The sequence below is a fragment of the Porites lutea genome, chromosome 1, assembly GCF_958299795.1.
Source record: "Porites lutea chromosome 1, jaPorLute2.1, whole genome shotgun sequence".
Taxonomy (NCBI): domain Eukaryota; kingdom Metazoa; phylum Cnidaria; class Anthozoa; order Scleractinia; family Poritidae; genus Porites; species Porites lutea.
This window is the reverse complement of record NC_133201.1, coordinates 36,258,257-36,279,851: the sequence shown is the minus strand read 5'-3', so window position 1 is coordinate 36,279,851 and position 21,595 is coordinate 36,258,257. Positions and strand designations below refer to the sequence as shown.

Below are 21,595 nucleotides of genomic sequence, written 5' to 3'. Positions count from 1 at the left end.
GACTATCGACCGACTATCGACCGACTGTCGACCGACTATCGACCGACTGTCGACCGACTGTCGACCGACTATCGACCGACTGTCGACCGCTATATCGACCGCTATGTCGACCGATATCTCGGTCGACATTACCCACAGTAAACAAGATCCAACAAAGCTATGTCAAATAACGAGTATTTAGATCCTGTGTTAGACAGTCACTCTGTAATATTATTATATACGATCCAAAACAAACCACGTTTGCCGACAAGTAAAATCATAACCACGATCGACATTATATAAACTGTTTAATAATTCGGCAAAGTCCGGTTGTTTCGAGAGCTTGTATTTTGTACTGTAATTTCTGACGAAAGGAAAGTTAAAAATATCATATAAATGCCATAAACGGATAAAACAAACACAGGGAAAGCTCGACCAAAATGGCCATTGCGATGAATAAAAGGTCTGCAAAGTAAACACTGATCACAAAGTCATGTCAAGAACTTGTGCTCGTGTTTCGTCACGCAACAATGGTTGTCAAAATGCTAATTTGTGGCAATTGCTATGACGACGGCAAACTGTTGTGACGAAGGACAAAACTTTGCTTTCCAGCATTACTAAAACAGTTAAGTAAACGCTATGGCCGAGACAGATCTAGCTGAAATGGAAAACGAAAAAGCCTTCGAAAAAGTTAAGAAAATTTAAAGGATGGTTGTGGTTGTGCTCTTGGTGCAAAAGGCAGTCCATGTTCTGGACAGTTTACGGAAACTGTCGTACTTTTCAACCTGAATAATTGTTTGGAACTGTCAAATGACGAACTTGATTTGGTGGTCCTCGCAAGCATTCAGGCTTTCATTCACCGTGAGTCCACTGGTATCAAAAGAAAAAGGAGTCCTTGATGCACCTTTTATTTTCAGTCTCTACCAATCTGCAAGGAGATGTTTCTTCACTTATATGGACTGACTGATTCACGATTTCGACGGCTGAAGGAACACTATCAGACTTACAGTATTTGTCCCAGAATTCACGGTAACATTAAACGATTACCCGAAAACACACTGTCTCAGGCTACGGTAGAAGGAGTCCGCACAATCCTGACCAACTACGTCGAGGAAAACGCGATCTCCCTCCCAGGAAGAATACCTGGCTTCAAAAGTGATGACATCAAAGTCCTGTCATCATCCGAATCAAAGATCGGCGTTTGGCCTGTCTACGAAGCAGCTTGCATAGCTTCGGATGTACGAGCAGTGAGCTACAGGAAATTCTTGCAGCTGACCAGCAACTGATCTCTGTTTTACCTGTCAGCAAAATACAAACAAACTTCAAAGAGCTGCAAACCTCTCTGACAGAGAAAAGTCAGAATGCGTAAAAGCCCATCAGGATCATCTAAACTGTGCCCAGTCTGAAAGAGAATACTATAGGAACTCATGTATCAACTCCGAGAATGCACTTGGGCCGATTGACACCGAAACAGTACTTGACCGTGAAAGCCGCGAAGCCTGCTCTTTAAACGTCACGGTGCACTATTCCTTTGATTACGCCCAGCAGGTCCACATCCCCAGCAATCCCATGCAACCTGGGCCAATCTACTTCAAGACTCCTCGGAAGTGTGGGATATTTGGAGTTATGTGCAAGGGCCTACCAAGACAAGTCAATTTCCTCAAAGATGAGGCCACTTCTGCTGGGAAAGGAGCAAACACAACAATCAGTTACGTCCACTACTATTTTGAGCACCATGGATTAGGAGAGACAGACGCACAACTTAACGCTGATGACTGCTCGGGTCAAAATAAAAACAATTACTTTTTACGGTACTTCGCGTGGAGAACTTAAATGAAACTGCATCATTCGATCACATACTCTTTCCTCATTGCTGGTCACACCACGTTTGCTCCAGACCGTTCTTTCGGATTGATAAAGAAAGCCTTTAAAGTCACATATGTTTTGTCGCTCTACGAATTTACGCGACTCGTAGAGACTTCCAGCACTAGTGGACTAAACAAAGCACAACTTGTTGGCACGCACGACGGGCGAGTAATTGTTCCTGTGTACGATGGGAGTTTGTTTCTCGGGCAGTACTTCAAAAAGTTGCCGAACATTAAAAAGTTTCATCATTTTCGGTTTTCAAACGAAAACCCTGGCAAGGTCTTCTACAAAGAATTTGTTTCTAGTCCAGAACAGTTGTTTATGTTGTTGAAGAATAATGCTATTCTTCCGCCACCTTCTATCCTTCCTGACATAGTCAATCCAGATGGACTGACCGAGGAACACAGGAACTATCTTTTCCGTGAAATCAGACAGTTTCGTAAACCCGGAACGGAAGATATCGTAGCTCCGGCTCCATGAAGTTAAGTCACAACAGCTCATGCAGGAAAACAACAGAACAGTTAGATTTCTTTATCTTCCTGTTTGCATTATTTACATGTCTCGCAGTAAAAAAGGTTTGAGTTAGGAAATGGATTATTCATTGAATGTTGTATTTGAACGATTTTACGAATTAGTGTTTGTTGTATTAATAGATTTAATATTTCTTTGCATACGCACGAAGACATGTAAATAGGTTTTTAGTCGTATTTATAATAAAAATTGGAGTTCCATTTCTGTTATCATGGTTTCTTGCTTGTAAGAGGTTTATTGCACACTTGACACTTTTCACAGCGTACATGTATCAAATGTTGATTACAGACTTAGAACAGAATAGAATACAAAGCCTTTATTTTAACACGATAAGTCAGTCAGTTTATCTGCGAGTGTTCCGCCTCTTCATGACCTGTCGACGATTGACATAGACACTTTCGAAAGCTTGAGCGTCGAAGTCGACACTAGCCTTTCACTACATTCGCCGGCTCCTGCTGCTCCTGCTGCTTCTACACTGGAAACTTCTGCTGCTCCCACACTGGAAACTTCTGCTGTTTCTACAATGGAAACTCCTGCTGATCCTACACCAGGACCGTCAGTTCCAACAGTGCCGTAGACAGCGCCGTTGAAATCCCAGTTGCAGAAGACGTTATTCGGACATGTGTAACCCCGAGGAAAGTACAGCGGGTTCGGGAAGCACTCCAAAAAGAAGCAAACAAGCACAGATGCGCAGTAAACCTTCTTCCCTTCTTCTTCACGAAGGAAGAAATCATGAACAGTAACACCAATGGTTCGCACGGCAAACAATGCCTGGACAGCAATAAGTTAAATTCATTAAAAGTTTTAGTTTTTAGCAAGTTTCCTGCAGAATCTGCGACGGAAAAGGATAAACTGTGGGCATTCATAAAAACTAAGATAAATGCTACGTGTCGCGCCATTAAGTACGCAAATACCACGTGGGCATAGTAACGAATAAGTGAAAGCACCTGTTGTAAGCATTTCAGTTCTTAGAGTACTTCCAGTAGTTCTTGTTTTTCTCAGTTTAGGGGCAATGTTTGTAAGTCAATAAGAATGTATTTTAAGAAAATTAGTAGATCATTTTTGAAACTTGAAGGACTTCACTCGTAGTTATAATTTATTGATAAAGTGCTACGACCTGCGAGGTGGGATCCCAAATGACCAGTAACCTTCTTCCGTTCCCTTTAATTGCTATTTGCAATCATTAAAATAATTAAGTGGTCTTTGTCGTTCGAACTGAAGTAGAATAATATTATTTGGTTTCAATTCACAAAGTGTGGGTTCAAAAATTTGCATAAAGTTGTTTACATTTTCCAAGATGTGAGATGAAGGTTGATGAATATTTTGATAGACTTTTGTCTAACTCTGAATCAGACGAAACTAATTTTAAACTACATGCATGTGACGAAAACAACTTTATCTAGTGAAACCAGCGCCAACACGTCGTCCCTTCGAGACTGACTTGGTGACTTCAAAAGGCAGCGCTTTTCGCATGCTCGGTCAAGATAGAAAGCATAATCTTTCGCGAATCCACAGCTGGCCCACGTAAAGCAGTTACTTTAGAAAAACTCTTGACAGAGTCATGGTGTAAAAATAAGTACAAGCGACAAATCCATTTGAGTAAAACAATAAAAAATGTTCACCACAACTGGCGATTAAAATTGTTTACACACAGGTTTAGCGACGTTAGGTTTGCTTCTCACACGATAATAAAGGACTCAAATTCTGAGTTTCTCCGTCTCGATGAAAAGAGAAAGTTCATATCCCTGAGATACGCTCTCGATTAATGCTCACCGTGGAAATAATTTTTTTAATGCTTGTCTCATTGACGACTGATGAAATCGGCACTTTGACTCGTTTTTTTTTTATTCGCGAGTGTAAGACTAGTAATGGTTTTGCACGATCATGTGTTTATAACATCGGACTGAAAGTAACTGTTACGCTATTCGTTTGTTAAAAGTCCTTAGATGTAAACCATTCGACAAACGTTAAAAGTCCCTAGATGTAGAGCGTTAGACAACCATTAAACGGCTCCAGTCATCCGTTAGAACAAACTGCGTAACCGTTAGAACGTTTTCCTCATCCGTTAGACATACTTAGTTGGCCGTTAGACCGTTAGGAGAAAGCGTTAGAACGTTTTGATCATCCGTTAGGCACAACTAGATAACCGTTAGAACGTTAGGACAAAACGTTAGAATGCTGTGAAGGCCGTTAACAATCCGTTAGCTATCCGTCCGTTAGAGAGCATTTAACGGATAAGCGTTAAGGTACGTTTTCCCGTACACAGTCACATTTCTGCGAATATGTCCGTTCAAAATATGGCTGTAAAATTCAATTTTTGGGCCAAATTTTTCTTGTTAGGGAACACTGAGCTCACGAAATGGGCTCTTGTGCGCGAATAAACGGGAGTAGTAAACAATCCATCGAGCACAAAACTCAGCCATAGTGAATGGAAAAATGCCATTTCGAATCCTTCAAAGTCTTTTCGTGCTTTTAAAAATGTAGCCCTAGGATTTTGTCGAGTTTTAGAAGGTCATTCTATAAAAAAATTGCAAAAAAAAACACTGAGCTCACACATTATCCACTCGCTAGGAGATGAAAATTGTTGAATAGTCCTTGATTGCGAACCATTCAGATTGCTTAAATCACCAAGATCACTGAGTGTGTATATACTAATGAATATTATTCAATTCGGGGGATAATCTTTCCATATGAAGCTTCACCTACTAGTTTACATAAACCTTTTAAACATTTCCACCACTATTATTTAAAATTTCCTGTGGCAGTATAATTGTATGCTAGACAACCCAATTAACCCCTGCTGGAATACTGATCACAGTGCTAGAAAGCTGGAAAACTTACAGCAGTGAATAGAAGCTGGAAACTTTACAGCAGTGAATAGAAGCTGGAAAACTTACAGCAGTGAATAGAAGCTGGAAACTTTACAGCAGTGAATCGAAGCTCGAAAACTTACAGCAGTGAATAAAAGCTGGATAACTTACAGCAGTGAATAGAAGCTGGAAAGCATTTTCTGTTCATACTAAGGCAAATGATTTTGTTTCCAAAGTGGGCCATAGATTCTTGGAAAGTGGCTTATTGTAGCTCTCATGATTATAATATAAAATAATGTAATATTCTGCTAGCTTTTAAAGAATTATTCTGGTAATGTGAAAACCTGTTGTCAAATTTAAATATCTTGCTATCCGGTTTGGTTTCATAGTATTTTACCCATCATAATTGTATCTCTTCTAAAGTCCATTCCCCATATTGCAAAACTAATTTCTTTGTTAGTATTCTTGTCAGTATTCCTTAAGTGATCAGATCTGGAAATATATTTTTACTAGGAAATGCATTGCTTTGTTTTATATCACCAATCTTGACCTAATTTCATAATAGAAACTTCAAAAATGAGATCAAGAATTGATATCATCATGTTGACATAAAAAATTCCAGATATTGAAAGCTGTCCTACATGTAGTTTCATGATTACATTTTGTGGCAAATTCATTGTGACTTTGGTAATATTACCCATGTGATGCACCATGGGCCACAAATTATCAGTTTTTTTTTTTTTCCTATATCATTTCTATATTCTTTTGGCAGTTGCCTGAGGATTGCTTCGAAAGATGTTTGAAATTCGGGTGACAACAAATGCCAATGTTAAGGATCATTTAGTCATGCTATAATAACCTACTTTTTTATGTCATATTTTAATGGATTTACAAAACCTAAACAGGCCTTCTGACAGGGTGCGCGGGTGCGGGACCGCACAATTCGGTCTAACCCGCACAATCACGCACAATCGGCAAAATCCCGCACAATACTGAAAAATTTCCTGAAAATTTAAATTAAATCAGGTATTCCTATTGATTTCCAAGATTTCTAGAAAACTTTTAGGCTATTTACCTTCCAAAACAAACGAAAAATCCATAGCTTTTTCCTCGAACAGCTCGGGCGCTTATAAAAACAACAAGGCGCTTTCCATAGCTCGCGCTGTCCTGGGCACTAGTCACGTACACATCGAGTATTGTGTCGTCATGCAGCGCTCCGTGGGATACTGGGGTTCTTCTTATCCTATTTGTGGCAATTGTTTTACAAATAATAAATCAGAGTTGTTTACCGGTATATGATAAATTACGCCACATGGCTGTACTTCGAAATTAAAATAAATTTTCTATCGATCTCGACATGTTCACTTGTTTGTCAAAACGCTGTGGCTAAATGACTGGCAGCGGTCAAGGTTTTCAAATGACCAGCATTCCAACATTTTTGATAAATCTGAAGAATACAATTAACCAATCATATCTAAACTATCATATGTCGATTAAGAAGCGCCAAGCGATCCTGAAGAGCTTTGTAGATCTCAAGTATAATGCTTGGTTTACGCTGGGCTCAGAATACAAAACCATGGTTTATGACACTTAGAATCTTTTTGAGATCGACTACCGATCAAGGTTTTCAAAACACTAAATGATCAGCAGTCTGACATTTTTGACAAAAGAACCGATCATATCCGAACTATTATATGTCGATTAAGAAGTGTCAAGCGATCTTGAAGAGCTTTAATAGATGTCAATAGTCGGGTATTCGTGACACCATGGCGATTTCCTCGAGATTTCCGGTAAGCGTGACGCTTGCTTGTGGCGGGAAATTTGCATCACGTGATTGAAGACTTCCGAAGGTCACTGGTTTACGATCGATTTTAGCTGTACATGTTGTTCTTTGTTTCTTGTGGTGTATTCGATATCTATTCCTTTAAAGTGAAGCGAAGAGCGCTTCTTTATCGACATATGATCAAAAATATCAAAAATATCAGACTGCTGGTCATTTAATAGTCATTTGAAAACCTTGACCGGCTGCCATGCCGGTCATTTATGTCTAAGTGATCGGCGACATCGTAGAGCGACATCGCAGGGCGACTTCGTGGCTGTCACCGGCCAAAATATGGAAAAGTTCTTGGCAAAAAAAGACAACCATACAGCTGTAAACGTAACGGCAGCAGACAGGGTGAGAAAATATCCAAAGGGAACACTGCATGCGGACGATGGCCTGTTATTCTGTTCAACATGCAATATAGTCATTGATCATTTAAGAAAACACAAGATCGACAAGCATTTGGAATCTGCCTCACACATTCGGAAAGTACACAGTCAAAATTCTTTGGGGAAACAACAAACCCTAAAAACTTCCTTTGAGTGCAAGACAACTCCGCACATGGAAAAAGTGAAGATCTGCCAAGCCTGGATAAAAGCATGCTGTGCAGCCAATATCCCTTTGCATAAGTCAGATAACAAAGAGTTGAGAAATTTTCTCCAGTCTAAAGTTAGTAATGGTGGTGCGATTCCAAAATGCTCTCAGCTTCGTGACTACTATCTATTTGACGTATATGAAGTGGAAAAGGCAGAGCTCAAAAAGCATTTCAAAGGTAAAAATGTAGCGTTGATTGTGGATGAACTTAGTGACGATGAAGGCAGATACGTTTTAGATGTCATGGCTGTTATTCTTGACTTTGACGAACTTTCTCCAGAAGGCAATTGTGTTGCATACCTGCTTGATACTCAGTTCTTAAGTGAGACGAACAACAAAACGGTATCCCAGGCAATTGTTAGAACAGTCAATGAGTACGACATAGAATTTGACAATGTTCGAGTCTTCAATTCCGACAATGTTGCATATATGAAGAAAGCATTCAGTGAGACCCTGTCATGTTTATTTCCCCTTTCTGTCCACATCACCTGCAACAGTCACATTGTCAATCTTGTGGCCTCCGATTTCAAGAAACATTTCACCGAACTAAACGAATTTCTGAAGTGTTTTAGAAATCTTTTTTTCGTTCCAAGTGGAAGAAAGAGCAGGTTTCTCAATTTCTTGCGAAGGCACATTTCTGGAAATGCAAGGATGCCGCCAAATCCAAGCACCAAAAGTTGGAGCGCTTGGTTCGACTCAGCCCTATATCACGCCGAGTATTATTTCCTGTTTGGAGAGTTTTTCAACGAGGAACTGAGGCGAGGAAGACATCTCGCCAGCAACTCTCTCCTCCGGCTGGAGGAAATGTATGAAGATAACAGCTTCATGAAGAAGCTCCATGCTCAGCTGAACGTAGTTAAGGCTAAGGGGCCCACCATGTTGAGTTACCTGAACTATTTTCAAGAGAAAATACCCCATGTTACACGGGTACACGAGAAGATGGAGTGTTTGATGCATTTTCTTCATTTGAACGCCGCAGGAGAAGAGGAAGATTTCTCCTTTTGCTTTGAAGGTAACTACAAGTTCTCATGCAAGGAGAAAGAGGAGATAATTCAAGTAACCACGGCAGCTTTCAAGGCGGCCCATTCTAAGCTATCCAAGTATGTGGTAGATGGTGCCCAGCCCGCATCAAAGTTTCTAGAGCAAGTTCGAGTTCTCAATCCAGTCAATCTTGTGGACTGTGAGCGTAGTCAAGGTTGCATTGATAGCATTCCTGGGATAGAATCTGTTCCCAAAGAGGAGTGGCAACTCTATGTGAATCACATAGGACCTCAAGCTGTAAAAAACATGAAAGATGAAGGCGAACTAGACGTAAAGCAATTTTGGAAATCAAAGGCAAGTAGCCTTCCAGAACTGTACAAGCTAGCATCTTGCTACTGTACTACAACGATTGGATCGTATGATGTGGAGAGGTCGTTTTCTGCCTACAATGCCATTCTCGATGGGAAACGGAGAGCACTCGAGCAGAACACCATGAAGGCATTCCATTTTCTGAACTGGAATCTGAGAGTGAAGTCTACAGTTCAGGAGGAAAAAGAAGCAAGTGAACTGAGAGTCCAAGAATTCGGGAAAGAAGCAGTTCCACAAGTAGAGGGCAGCAATACCGAAAAAGCAAGGAAACAAAGTGTAACCCCCCCAGGAAATGCCACCGATGTTACTCCAAAGAACCTGAAGAAAGAAAGTGAATTGGGTCAAAATTCAGTCAGATCTTCACTCAGCGGAAAAAGTTCCAAGCGTGGCAATTCCAAGGCAAGTGACACTACCGTTGACTCTGCGGTTCAGGAAGAAAGTTCTCCGCCGGGAAAGGATGAAAAAGTGCAAACGGTCTTCAAAGAAGCTGTGCAAGATCAGAGAAGCATCCCCAAGAAAGCAAGGAAACGAAATGCAACCTCCCTAGTAGATGACAGTGATATTGCGTCAAAAATCGCAAAGAAAGGGAAAGATTCAGGTGGGAAACTCGGAGCGTCATTGAGAGGTTACTTTTCCAGTAGACCAAACGTGAGTGACAAAAAAGATCGCGACGCTATCCCCAATGTTTCCCAGCAAGATATGAAACCCGTGGTGCATTATGGGCTTGATTCAAATCTGGCTTCCAAGATCAGCATGCAGGAGACAACTTGCAACTTCCCCGAACACAAACAGCCCCTTCTAGACTGTTTACTTGATGGTACACTGAAGTTGAATGGCAGCAATATCGTTGATACGAAAGACCTGGAAACGCTTCTGGGTGGCCAAGCTCGAAATGAAGACAACTACTTAAATAACTTTGTAATTGACACCTATTTGAATCTGCTGATTAAGAACATTCCAACAAAGAGCAAGGTTGAAAGTCTTGAATGGGAAAAATTCGAGAAAGGCATTGGAGGAAGCAAGCCTGTAAAAAAGGCACTAAAGGGTAAAGCTTCAATATTGGCACAAGATGTTTTTCTCGTACCGTGCAATCCAGGCCAAAGTAAGCATTGGTTTCTCCTTGTTGTGCTACCTCTGGAAAAGAAAATTGTAGCTTTGGATAGCTTGGCTGGGGCCTTTATTAAGCCAACCGTTTCAAGCGCGATCAGAAAGATGTGGGATCTTTTGAAGCAGTTGGATGCAGCCCTTGATCTGACTCAGTGGTCTTTTTCCTGTAATTCTCCACAGGATATTCCACAGCAGCAGAATGGTTTTGACTGTGGGGTATTTATCTGCTTGTATGCAAGAAGTTTGCTGCTACAATCGCCAGTTGTATCCAGCAGTAGCATTCAGAACTTCAGGAAACACATGATTCTTGAGCTGCACGAGAAAGAGGTTCTTTGCTTTGATGGGCCTGCCATAACTGAAGGACAATACTATGCCGTTGAGTATCAGAAGTCATTCTATTTTGGCAGAGCGTTGAACAGTAGCCAAGACGACTCGCAAATTGAATTCAAATTTCTGCACTCAACCGGGGCGAGAGTCTTTGACTGGCCGGTGCGTGATGACATCGAGACATGTCACATGTCGTGTGTGTTCTATGGACCCATCACTATTGTTGGCGTCAGCCCATTTGTGCTCCCGCAGCTCACAGAAGTGGAGCAAGTGTACCAGCACATCAGAAAAAGCAGGAAAAAACACTAGTTCATGTTCACTTCATTGTCGTTAAACGAAAATGTGTAAGCGACTTTAAAGAAATGTAAACCATTTCTAAGACTTACTCTAGCACTGTGGTAAACGTTGCATTTTACATGTATTGTTTTGTTAAGTCATCGCTATTTGCTTGTGTACAAAGATGACAGTATATTTTCTCCGGTTTTTCCTGCATGGCTGGGAACAGACCGTTAATAGAAGGCGTTCAAGTAGTTACCTATATTGAAATGAAACCTGTATTTTACATTGAGTACATTCGTCGAAAACAAACGAAAAAAGTATGTGTATTTTTATTAGTATTCTTACAATACTGATGTACAACTCTTTTTTCCGTGATTTGTGTCACGTTTAAGCGTTGCTTTTGTTCACACAATATTTTTAAAAAGGAACAGCAAAGAACAACTAAACTCCTTAACTCAACTTTTATTATGTCTGTAAAAGAAACAAAAACATTTGCAAAATAAACATGAACGTAACTAGATTTGTAATTTACTTACCCTTTAAATTAATAAACCGCACCTTGCAATTTAACATAACAATAAAATTTCACTGCTGGACGCTAAACCGGAAATGAAGCTGGGATTTACCATGAACGCATTAGCTACCATATATAGTTGAAGTAAAGCATATGAAATGAACAGCATTCCTTGCAGTCTGATTGGGGTCGATCGCTCTTTTTTCTAAATCACTTCGTCCCTGTACCAACTAGCGAAGAACAAAAATAACAGAAGCTTCTACTCACGAAATGAAGAGTGAATATACCGTAAAGACCAGCATATCTGAAGCCGCACTCGCAGATAAGCAGCACCCCGAGTTGAAGCTCACATTTTTTGGGGGAAAAAGTTTTTTTAAAAAATATGAACTTTAGTCACAGAATTGGCTCTAAGAAACGTATTCCTGTATCGAAAAAAAACCCACACTTTGACAAGCTTGGTAGCCGTGTAAATTTCTCGAGCACATGTTTTTTTAGCCTGGTTACTAAGTTAACCAAGATGGCCGCTTGTTTACAGACTCTTTTCTTTGGCTTTTTTCATTTGTCTTCGGTGTTCCGACATTGCAGAAAGCTTCAAAATGTCCGACAAAGATAGCGAGCACTGTTTTAACACAGGTATTTTGACAATTTGAGGTTAAATTTTACAATTTACAAACTCAACACTGGCGTTCGTGCGTTACGTGTTCGATGCGGATCTTATGACTCTTATTGCTCAACTGATTTGATTTTGGTCTCGGAGGCGCTCTGGCAGCTCTGTAAGACAACAAGACTAACTGCATCATCTTAAGTTTTGATCAACGTTATATTTATAATATACCTCAAATAAATTAAGGCTGAAAAAGGTCTGGTCAACTTATATCACTGGAAAGAGCAATCGATGCAGTACGTGGCAGTGTATTTTTCAGGGAGCTCTTGCTCACAATCACGGAATATTTGGTAGGTCGAAAGATTGCGCAATCCCGCACAATTCCCGCACAATCGGTGTTTTTCCCCGCACAAATTTGCCCCCAAAATCGCGCACAATTTTTATTTTTTACCCGCACCCTGTCAGAAGGACTGCCTAAATAACGAAATGCTAAACCTAGCAACACTTGAGAATTTTAGCTATGTCGTAATGCATGTACAAGGTTAAAAATGCTTTGTTTTCTTTTACAGGTTTTAGTTTCAATGGCTGCCAGAAAGATATGTCTCAAAAACTGGCAGAAACTGTGTTGTATTTCACGCCTGCATACACTTCCTTTCTAAAGGATGGTATTTCTTCAGAGAAAGAGGAAGAGTTGCAGTCTGTTTATCATCAGTACATGAGAAGGTTTTTTGACCGACGAAGCCTAAAAAGACGAATCTAAAATTTAAAATTGGATCAAGGACACCTTGCCCATGATAAAAATGGAACCCCATTCTTTTGGTCAACGGTTATGTGCAAGGACAGTTGAAGAGTGCAAAGCAACTTCTTTACAAAGAAGCTGTAGACGCTGAACTTAGAAATCTACACTGCATTGAAGGTGTCGCGGGAGAGGATTCTTGCCTTCCTGGAGGAGTAAAGGCATTGAGTAGGCTTTTCAATGAAAGGTTTGTATTTAAAGGCATCTTTCATATTATTAGAGCCTTCTTAGCTTGATGCTCTTTGTGTCAGGTCAACAGCCCCTTGCCTATGCGAGTGCTTCCATCCCCTGTCCCCATCAGATCTTTTCGCCCACATTCCCGACTTCAATGCGACCTGATTGATATGGCCCCAATGAAACACCGTAGTTTTATGTAGGATAATAAATGGGGTTACCGCTATGTTCTTATGGTAAAGTGCTGTTTTTCAAAGTTTTGATGGCTGTTCCCTTTGAAGACCAGGTCTGCAGAGGAAGTATACTCTCTTTTGAAGGCCTTGTTCATCAAGGAGGGGCACCAACTATTATTCAATCAGATAATGGAGGCGAATTCATTGGAGAGGTGGTGCAGAAACGTTGCCAAGAATTTGAGGTGGGGATTATCCATGGGAGGCCACACCACCCACAGTCACAAGGTCAGATAGAAAACCTCAACAAGCAGGTGAAGAGGTTGCTGGCAAGATTTTTACAACAGTTGCCCAGAGATCTTCAAGCTAATGTCTGGCCTTTGCTACTATCAGCTGTTGCAGATCTCTTCAATTCCAAGTGGCATAGCACTATAAATGATGTGCCATTTCGAATGTACAAGAACTGCGAGCCATTCTGCGTTGTGAACTACGTCATACCAGATGACACTATGTGGATTGAATGTATTGAGGATGGTTGCCTTCAAGACTGAATTTTCGTCGCAAGACTTTGTAGTGTTTCAGAAACATGAACAAAGCCCTTCTATGGATAAATCTAAACCGGCAGATTTAGCAAATGCCGTTTTTCAAATTTCTTCCGAGTCCATATTATTATCCTCACTTAGGGCTTCAGCTAAAGAGCTCTTGCCAGCGGTCAAGAAGATAGTGGAAGGAAACTCAACTTCTTCATCTTCCGCAAGTTGCAGGAACTCATCCGCTTAGGAAGCCGATGCTGCAGTTCAATTCTATACAGAAAGCGTCATGAAATACCTCTTCAAACCAATTCATGATGATCAATGTACTTGAAGCAACAGAACACACAATTCAAAAAAAAATCACAAACAGTCTCTTAAAAGAGCCAAGGAACGTGAATTTAAGGTAGGCGACAAAGTTCTATTCCAAAATCCGTGTTCAGAAGGGTTGCATTTTTCAAAGCCTGATCCTTTTCAGCCCCTTAATGTTGTGGGAAACATCAAGGAAGTGCTCCCTGATGGAATGTACAAGGTGAAGGTGGAATGCGACGGGCAATTAATTACAAAATCCATTTTTAGTGGTCAGATGGTCCTGTTCAAGGAAAAGCAGGATGTCCTTCCCCTTCCTGAAACATCCCCAACGCTGTTCCTGCTTAACCCTCACAACTTACTTTCTGACTTTGGCCTTCCCGTGCGGAAGGAGATGTATGATAAGGGTCTAAGATCAGCAAAAGGTGTTTCCTATGGCAGTATTAATGAGTTATTTACGAGCTATTGCTAGGTTCTAGATTATGGACTACTGGCAAAAGTGTCATCATTTTCTGGCAAGAAGGAAGAGAAGGATGCACTTCACCAGAAGTTTGTTCTTGGCCTACAAAAAATAACAGACCTCTGGTTTTCGCTATTTTCTCTACAGCACCATCTATTGGGAGAGGGAAAGAAATCTGAATCTTGGAAGTTCAATTCTAAGCCATCTGACCAGCTACGAGGAACACTCTGACTGCCTGTCATGTATTAACGAAGCAAAACAAGCCCCCTGCTTCCATCCCTGTTGCCAGAAACTTGTGCTTCAAATGGCCATCAACTGTGGCCTCTTCTGTCAAAGAAAAGATGGTCACAACGAATTGCCTGATGGGAATGTACTGAATACCTCCTCAACAACCACAAAAGCGACTCCTATATCAAGCAGTCAAGCAGCTGGAGTGAGTAGCATCTCCCCAAAAATGCAGGATGTCAGTGTTGGGACTGAGAAAGGCAATTCAGGTGTAGGGCTAAATGATGCTAGTGCAAGTGATGGAAGGTAGTCAGAAAGCAAATCTCTCCATTCCTGATCAACCACCCTTGATATGATCTGCTAACATTCCCGGGTCTCAACCAAAACGGCAGCTTACTCTTGACGAGTTAACAAGTAGTAAGTATCGATGTACACTGTGGTGAACTGGCTGACTTCGCTATGTCACTAAGGGTTTATCTTACAGACAGTAAACCTTCCCAGGACGATGCCCCAGAAAGAAGAAACTTATGCTACTTTCTGAAAATAGTTAACAAGAATGCCAATAAGGGAATACAGGGTCAAGTGTCATTGACATGGTCTGGCTTGAGGAAGAAATAAATAGAGAAAACAGGCTGGAAAAAGAAGGAGAGGCTGAGGAGCAAAGAAGAAGAGAAAGGGAGAGAAGAGAATGACTACGGAACGACTACTTTTCAGCTAAGCAGTGGAATGCACTGCCGGACTTTTTTCGTACCGGTTTTTTTGCAGACTTTAAAGGAGCTGTGTCACGGCTACTGCGCATGCTTGCATTTGACAGATGCAAATGATGTAAACAAGGCCATGTTTATATGAGCCCATGTGAAAAGCCGACTCGTGTTGCGAAACCTTCATCGAGATTCCTTATTGTCGTTAGAACCTTTTACAGAAATGAGCCTTTCTTCGGAACAAAGTCGCTCTTTTGCGGTATGTATCCGTGTATTAATTTAGCCACAACTTTCTTGCCGCTTTTGTAGTCGACAACTCGCGCTCTACTCTTCCTGGACTTCTGAATACCGCATTTTATTCCACTCGATTGCACGAAATCTAGTCAACATTATTTCCTTCCCGTTTGCGCAGGACAACGTCCCTAACTCTTGCCAGTGTACAAGCACTTGCTCTACGAAAGCAGGAAGAAAAAGGACTGGATGTCCTTGCAAAACAGCCGGTCGCTACTGCGGAGAGGCTTGTTCGAGCAGTCGACGAAAGCCGTGCAAGAACAGAGAGGTGGGGAAACAAAGCTCGGTTGAGGTCTAAAATTCGCTAGTAGGAAGTACTAGTGCAGTTTGCGATTTCTTTTTTATCATGTGAAAACTGCATCCGTGGCATCCCAAGGATGGGGATTCGTGCAAGGACCGCCAGGCCAACCAGATAATGGTCTTACCGAGGAGCAAGAACGAGACATGGAAAATCGACGAGTGAAGGTACAATACTGAATTATAATTCATAGTCGAAGGCACAAAAGATAGTCTTCAAAAATCTCATCTGCTATTCCTTTATCTAGTAAGTTTCCCTTGTACAAGTTGTTGATTGTTGCATCCCCTAAATGGAGCAAATTGTCTTTTATTTTAGTGTCTCGTTTGTGTGTCATGTTCTGAAGTGTGCAAGATTTCTTAGGAAAGTCCCCTTTTTACTAGTTATTTTCTCGTAGATTAGGCTCTTAAAAAAATCTCTGTGTCAAGCTTCGATAGAAAGTGATAAAAAGTAATTGTCCAGCTACTCTGACAAATTACTGCACTATTTTTCAACCTCACAGGAGTTTATCCAAACCCTGGATGAGGAGCTAGCAAAAAAACTTGCTACAAGAGCTCTACAGAGGGGAGTGGGCAGCATAGACTATATAGATATGCTTCTTATCCAGGAGGACCCAGAAGATGAGAATGATGATGCCGCTCTCCCATCTTCCCTTTCTCTATCCCCCCCAGAAGTGTCAAGTCCAGCACCCCCAAACCCTGTCCAATCTACACCTGCATCCACCCCAGCCTCAGACTCGAGCATATCTGGAACATCAGCTTCAGGTGGGCCCTCATCTTTCAGGCCACCGCCAACAGCATCTATAGCAAGGTCAAGTGAACCAGTGCCTGAGTGGTGCAAATGTGGACATTGCCGCAGAATGTCGCAGGAGGTTGAGAACCAGTGCTGTAATTCTCGAGACTGTGTCTCACTTTGCGCACGCTTTCGCAAGCTATGCCTGGACCCTGATTATTTACAATCAAGTATAAAGTGTTCAGGGGATATCAGAAACGACCATCAAGATAATAGCAGCAGAGCCTTCCGAAAGGCTGCCAATTGTCATTATATAATTGAAGAATATGGCTACCTTGGAAAACACAAAAGAAGGGTATGCCCTTCATGCTGTGTATGGAAAATTCGAGAGCACTACCCTTCCTCAACTGGGGTGTACATGGGGTTCAAACCTCGCTAAAATGGAAATAACTTTTTGATAGGTTTCTACAAGGAATTTTTAATTGCAGTTGGTTTGTTCAACCTCATGCCATACCCCCAACCCCACCCCCCTCAAAAAAAAGTTGTCCTGGATTGAGTACCCCTGTGAATATTGCCCCATGAAAACAATAGCATTACAGCTGTATTTGTATTGTGGCAGTGCGAGCAAATTTTATAATATGGATAATTAGACTCACAAAAACGGATTCCAACGGTTAGTTCAATAAGGACCAACCTACTCCGGTATTTACATTTACTAACCAATCCTTTGTCTTCGGTTAACTTTTGCATTATTTAGTTTCACATATTGTGCATTAAAATTATTAAACAATTCTCATAGGTTATATTTATTGCCAATTTATTGTCAAAAACATCACTGTTGCTTATTGTGCATCATACATGACAGTCCTTCTTTGATGAATATTTTCTTACACTGCACATGAATACATAAAGGTTCCATATTCATTACATATTTTACATCATGTTTCCTAGTTTTTCTTAAACCTGCTGCTGTGCTGAATAAAGAGCTCGCGTGAAGGTGGGGGTGGCACCACAGCAATTGTAGGGGCTATCCTCCTTGGGTCATCAGCTTCCATTGGGACCGCCCTCTGCATATTTTCATTATCCTCCACACGTAGACGAAACACTTTAGCCAGAAGCACCCAAATATAACCATAGTCTTTGGCCTGCTTTACAATTTTCACATTCCAACTCTTTGTTCTTTGGTTGTACTTCCGGGTCACAGCAACCTCGCCTAGCACATCTTCTTGTTCAGGAATATCGAGGTGATAGTTCCAGTCAATGGCAGCTAGTTGTTTTCTTGCTTTGTAGACTTTCTTCCTAAAAAGAACAATTGATCAAAATAGACAGTGTTCCATGAGATCTTTGTTCACATTGTGCAATTTTTTGAAGTATACAACAATTTGAGCTTCTCTATAGGCTACAGATAATATAAATACTATGAACTTTTAAAACTATGAAGTGTTGTTACTTATGTGTAGGAAATTCTCTTGCTGGCATACATCAATGACAGAGAGTTGGCTCGTTCTAATGCGCCTGTATGCCTAAAAGTAAAATAAATATTGTTGAAAAACATGGTTAAATATACATGTAATAATTAAAGAAGGACAATGAGTTGAGCTTGACATAGAAAGGCATTTAGGGGCTGGCCAACACCTTAAGAAGGTTTTCACAAGGTCCACAGTGGCAATAAAAAATAAACCCTTGCCTAAGCCTGACAACGTTAACGTTACTGAGCTTAGTTTAAGGAATGGGGCTGCTCGGAGTTATTGACATAGTATTCATTAACACATTCTTCTTTTAAGTTTCCTCCATACATTTTTTTTGTCAAGGATCAAGCAGACAGGAATACAAACCAAAATATTTTTTTCTTTGAAGACCATAACATTCATCCATAAACATTATATTTGAATAAACCAACGTATTGAAATAAGATATATATTTAGTCTTTCTTCTGAAAACAGGGTTCCCCTTATATACCTGAATCTCGTGTAGTACTTGAAACTTTCAAGAAGGTCAGGATCCAGGATAATTTTTTGCAGTACCTCAAACTCTTTGGATCTCCTGTCAAACCATGGAAGCTGGTGGTTTTCCTCAGTGATTGGCTCGTGGTCACAATGGCCATCAGCCCACTCATGTTGATTGCACACATGGTGTAATAGTGAGATCCAGGTATCCTGATTTCATAATAGTAAAATTTCATTGAAACAGATATAACAAGATGATAATGACATAGGGTCTGTTTACATGGAGGTAGGGAACCCCAGGTAGGTGAGGTAACCCGCTTTGGTGGAGTATCCCGCTTGTCCATATGATATCTCATTTTAATTTGATAGATGGGGTGACCCACCACATTTTACCTCACCTATCCGAGGTCCCCCACCTCCATGTAAACAGACCCTAAAACATTGTGAAGAAACAAAGTGTTTACAGCCTGATATAATATAATGTGATAATTTTCAAAAAAGTCTCAGAAAAAAAAGTTCAGAGCTGTCACCAAGATTTCAAGTTGCTGGGTACATAAAATAAGTAGGCAGAGAATCAAACAACGGGGGGTTTCGTTTGGTTCTATTTTTCTTCTATTTTCCTTTGAGTGTAGCTGGGGGCCACATAGACCCATCACCTCTTACTGACAGCCCTGTTATTCATTACTTTAAAAAAGATGATAAATTGGAATTACCTTCAATATCTTCAGAAATTCTAGCTCATTGCCTTCCACTTCAGATGCCAGACTGCAACAGTGCCAAAAGTGTCTAACAATGTGGTCAGACCAAAGGGCCACTTTTTCCATCCCCTTTGCACTTCCCACCTACAGAAGATCAATAACAAGCCTTAATTTTTTTTCTCTGGAAGAGATAAATGCAACGACTCAAAAAAATAAACCTACATTAACAGTCCAATCATCATTGTCAAACTTTGAGCATTTAATTCTCTACAGATTATAATAACAACATTCCTTAGTCCATTCCTGGCCCATTGGTTAAAGATATGATTTGATTATCCTGGAAATATACAACAGTGAAGTATACTACATGGGCGTATTTACAAGGGACAACACAATGTATGTTTATGTTCTATTTATAGGAAAGAGTCTTGCCAATACATGGGACAGAATCACACATTAGAAAGAATTACACTTAATTTGTTTTTTGTGGCCACTATAAAATTAATATAATATCAACTCTACCTCACATTTGAAAGACACTTCCGGATTCCTTTTGACTTATGCCAGACATCAAGGGAGTGGAATATCTGTCTAAAAGCATCAGCTGGAATACAAGGAAAATAGTTTAGTATCTTTAGAAAATACAAAGTAAACTACTTGAGTTCACTGATAAATAGAAAGCATTGAAAACACACAGGCAAAGGAAATACCAAACTGAACTACTTGAAAGAATAGTTACTAAAACTTTCTTCCTCATCCATCATGATTTATTGAATGTTCAGACATTCACTCAATGAAAACCTGATGCATCTAAAATTTTTATCACAGGAAGAACTTCAAATTGCTCCTTCACCATTATGTCCGAGACAGATATGTGAAATAATATGGAAACAGAAAATCAATACCGAAATGACCACCTACCTATTGTCACCAGCCATTCCAGCAACTGGACTTTCCACTGGTGGAGCAATGACAGAACCGTCATACTTGCCTCTTTTCACAGGGGTCGAGGTGTGCAAATTAGAATCATCTGCAAAACAATATGCAACATATTATAACTTTTATTTCAATGAAAACAGAATTAATCCCGATGGACTGTGTCCATAAATGTTCCGGCCACATGCACTGCTCACATAAAAAAGAAGTCCCTGAACAGGGATTCCAGATCGATCTCGTGCATATAGTTACCTGCTTAGGATTGTTGTACTGCACTTGACTCTTCCGTACTCTTCTTCATGGCTTGCTTGGCTTTTAAACTGTTAAAATAAAGTAATATTTAATAGGTAGTTAGATTCGACGTTGCAGCTTAGACTAAAAAGCAATATAAATGTAGAAGTCTTATTTTCTCACCTTTGTTGCCTTCGCATCTCAAACGACAACAAATGCTGCAAGAAAGCAGTGTCGGTGGAGGAGACACACTGAGCTTTCAGCGTTTTAAACGTGTCCAGAATGTCACGGCGGACGTAAATCCTTCCATGGGACTTGAGCCACGAACTCCGAGAGTCAGATCTCTTCTCTATGCTCCTAACAAAGCTTCCAGGTGACAAGAGCTTACGGCCACTGCCGTAGCGTTTACCGCCTCGAGCCGACATCCTTCGCTTGGAGCGCTAAATAGCGCTTAGGATTTCCACAATTCTCCAAAAAGTTACTGTAACATGGAAGCCTTATGTCTAAATAATTTAAATATATAGATAAAATACAAAACGAACACCGATTAGCGACGATGGAAACAGATTTTCACTTGATTTGTGAGGATTCGCGTCAGTTTGATTTCTTGTTGGGCTGAACACTTTTCAAAGAATTGAGCATGCGCAATACATGTGACACGGCTCTTTTAAGACCAAAATACAGGATGTTACCTTCATGTAGATTCTTTTTGCCTGACATACTTAAACTTAAAATTGTGAATTGTAAATTTTTTTTTCCAATGTGCTTATTATTATTAATATTATTTCTTATAATGCATTTAATGTATATATATATTTTCTATATTATTTTTACGTAGTGTCAGCTCGAAGATATTAGCTTGTTAGCTGCTCTAAAATTCGAGTATAAATAAAGTTTGTTACTACGGAGATGTAATGTTATGTTACTACGGAGAGAGGGAGAGATGATAAGAGAAAGGGAGAGAAGGGTACAGCAACGGAGACAAGAAGGGAAAGAGGAAGGAGGCATGCAGAGGGGAAGACGAAGGGAAATAAGAAGAGGAGAAAGTAGGAGGGAGGGAGGATGGAGTCTTCAGAGGAAGAGAAAACAGAATTGGTAAGTTTGGAGCTTATAAGCAATAAGCAAGCTTTCTGTTCCTAGGTGGCTTAGGACGAGTGCTTTTCTTAAATGGTGTACGTAAAAGACATTCTCTGAAACAATCCACCAAACACTTGCGTATCGGCTACAAACTAATAAAACCATAAATATTTTTTTATATATCATAGGAATACTCATTGTGTTATGCTTATCACAGCAAAGACCTTGGCATAGTCAAGCT

At 40.4% G+C, this 21,595-nt stretch overlaps 1 protein-coding gene and 2 pseudogenes across 3 annotated transcripts; 2 read left to right on the top strand and 1 right to left on the bottom strand.

Annotated features, from left to right (window-relative positions):
- The first annotated feature begins 287 nt into the window (after positions 1–287).
- LOC140937862 (uncharacterized) lies at positions 288–2,500 on the top strand (annotated as a pseudogene).
- Positions 2,501–11,775: 9,275 nt separating this feature from the next.
- On the top strand, positions 11,776–16,905 carry LOC140929007 (uncharacterized; annotated as a pseudogene).
- Positions 16,779–20,907, bottom strand: LOC140949419 (uncharacterized). Of its 3 annotated transcripts, XM_073398582.1 has the most exons (7): positions 20,461–20,907; positions 20,299–20,366; positions 20,032–20,140; positions 19,638–19,714; positions 19,126–19,254; positions 18,426–18,622; positions 16,779–17,765 (listed from the first exon to the last, which is right to left on the bottom strand). In XM_073398582.1, the coding sequence occupies exons 3-7, from the start codon at positions 20,093–20,095 to the stop codon at positions 17,414–17,416; spliced, it is 819 nt and encodes a 272-aa protein (XP_073254683.1). In that variant the 5' UTR covers positions 20,096–20,140; positions 20,299–20,366; positions 20,461–20,907; the 3' UTR covers positions 16,779–17,413. The 3 variants fall into 3 exon arrangements, with proteins under 3 accessions (XP_073254683.1, XP_073254690.1, XP_073254696.1); XM_073398589.1 differs by lacking the exons at positions 20,299–20,366; positions 20,461–20,907 and having other exon boundaries at positions 20,032–20,239; XM_073398595.1 differs by lacking the exons at positions 20,032–20,140; positions 20,299–20,366; positions 20,461–20,907 and adding an exon at positions 19,850–19,886.
- Positions 20,908–21,595: the final 688 nt, after the last annotated feature.

Coding starts and splice junctions, on each gene's coding strand:
- LOC140949419 (XM_073398582.1), bottom strand. CDS start 20,095: ATGACGGTTCTGTCATTGCTCCACCAGTGGAAAGTCCAGTTGCTGGAA. Junction 19,715..20,031: donor GGAATGGCTGGTGACAATAG/GTAGGTGGTCAT, acceptor CTTGTATTCCAG/CTGATGCTTTTAGACAGATA. Junction 18,623..19,125: donor AATTTCTGAAGATATTGAAG/GTAATTCCAATT, acceptor TTATGAAATCAG/GATACCTGGATCTCACTATT.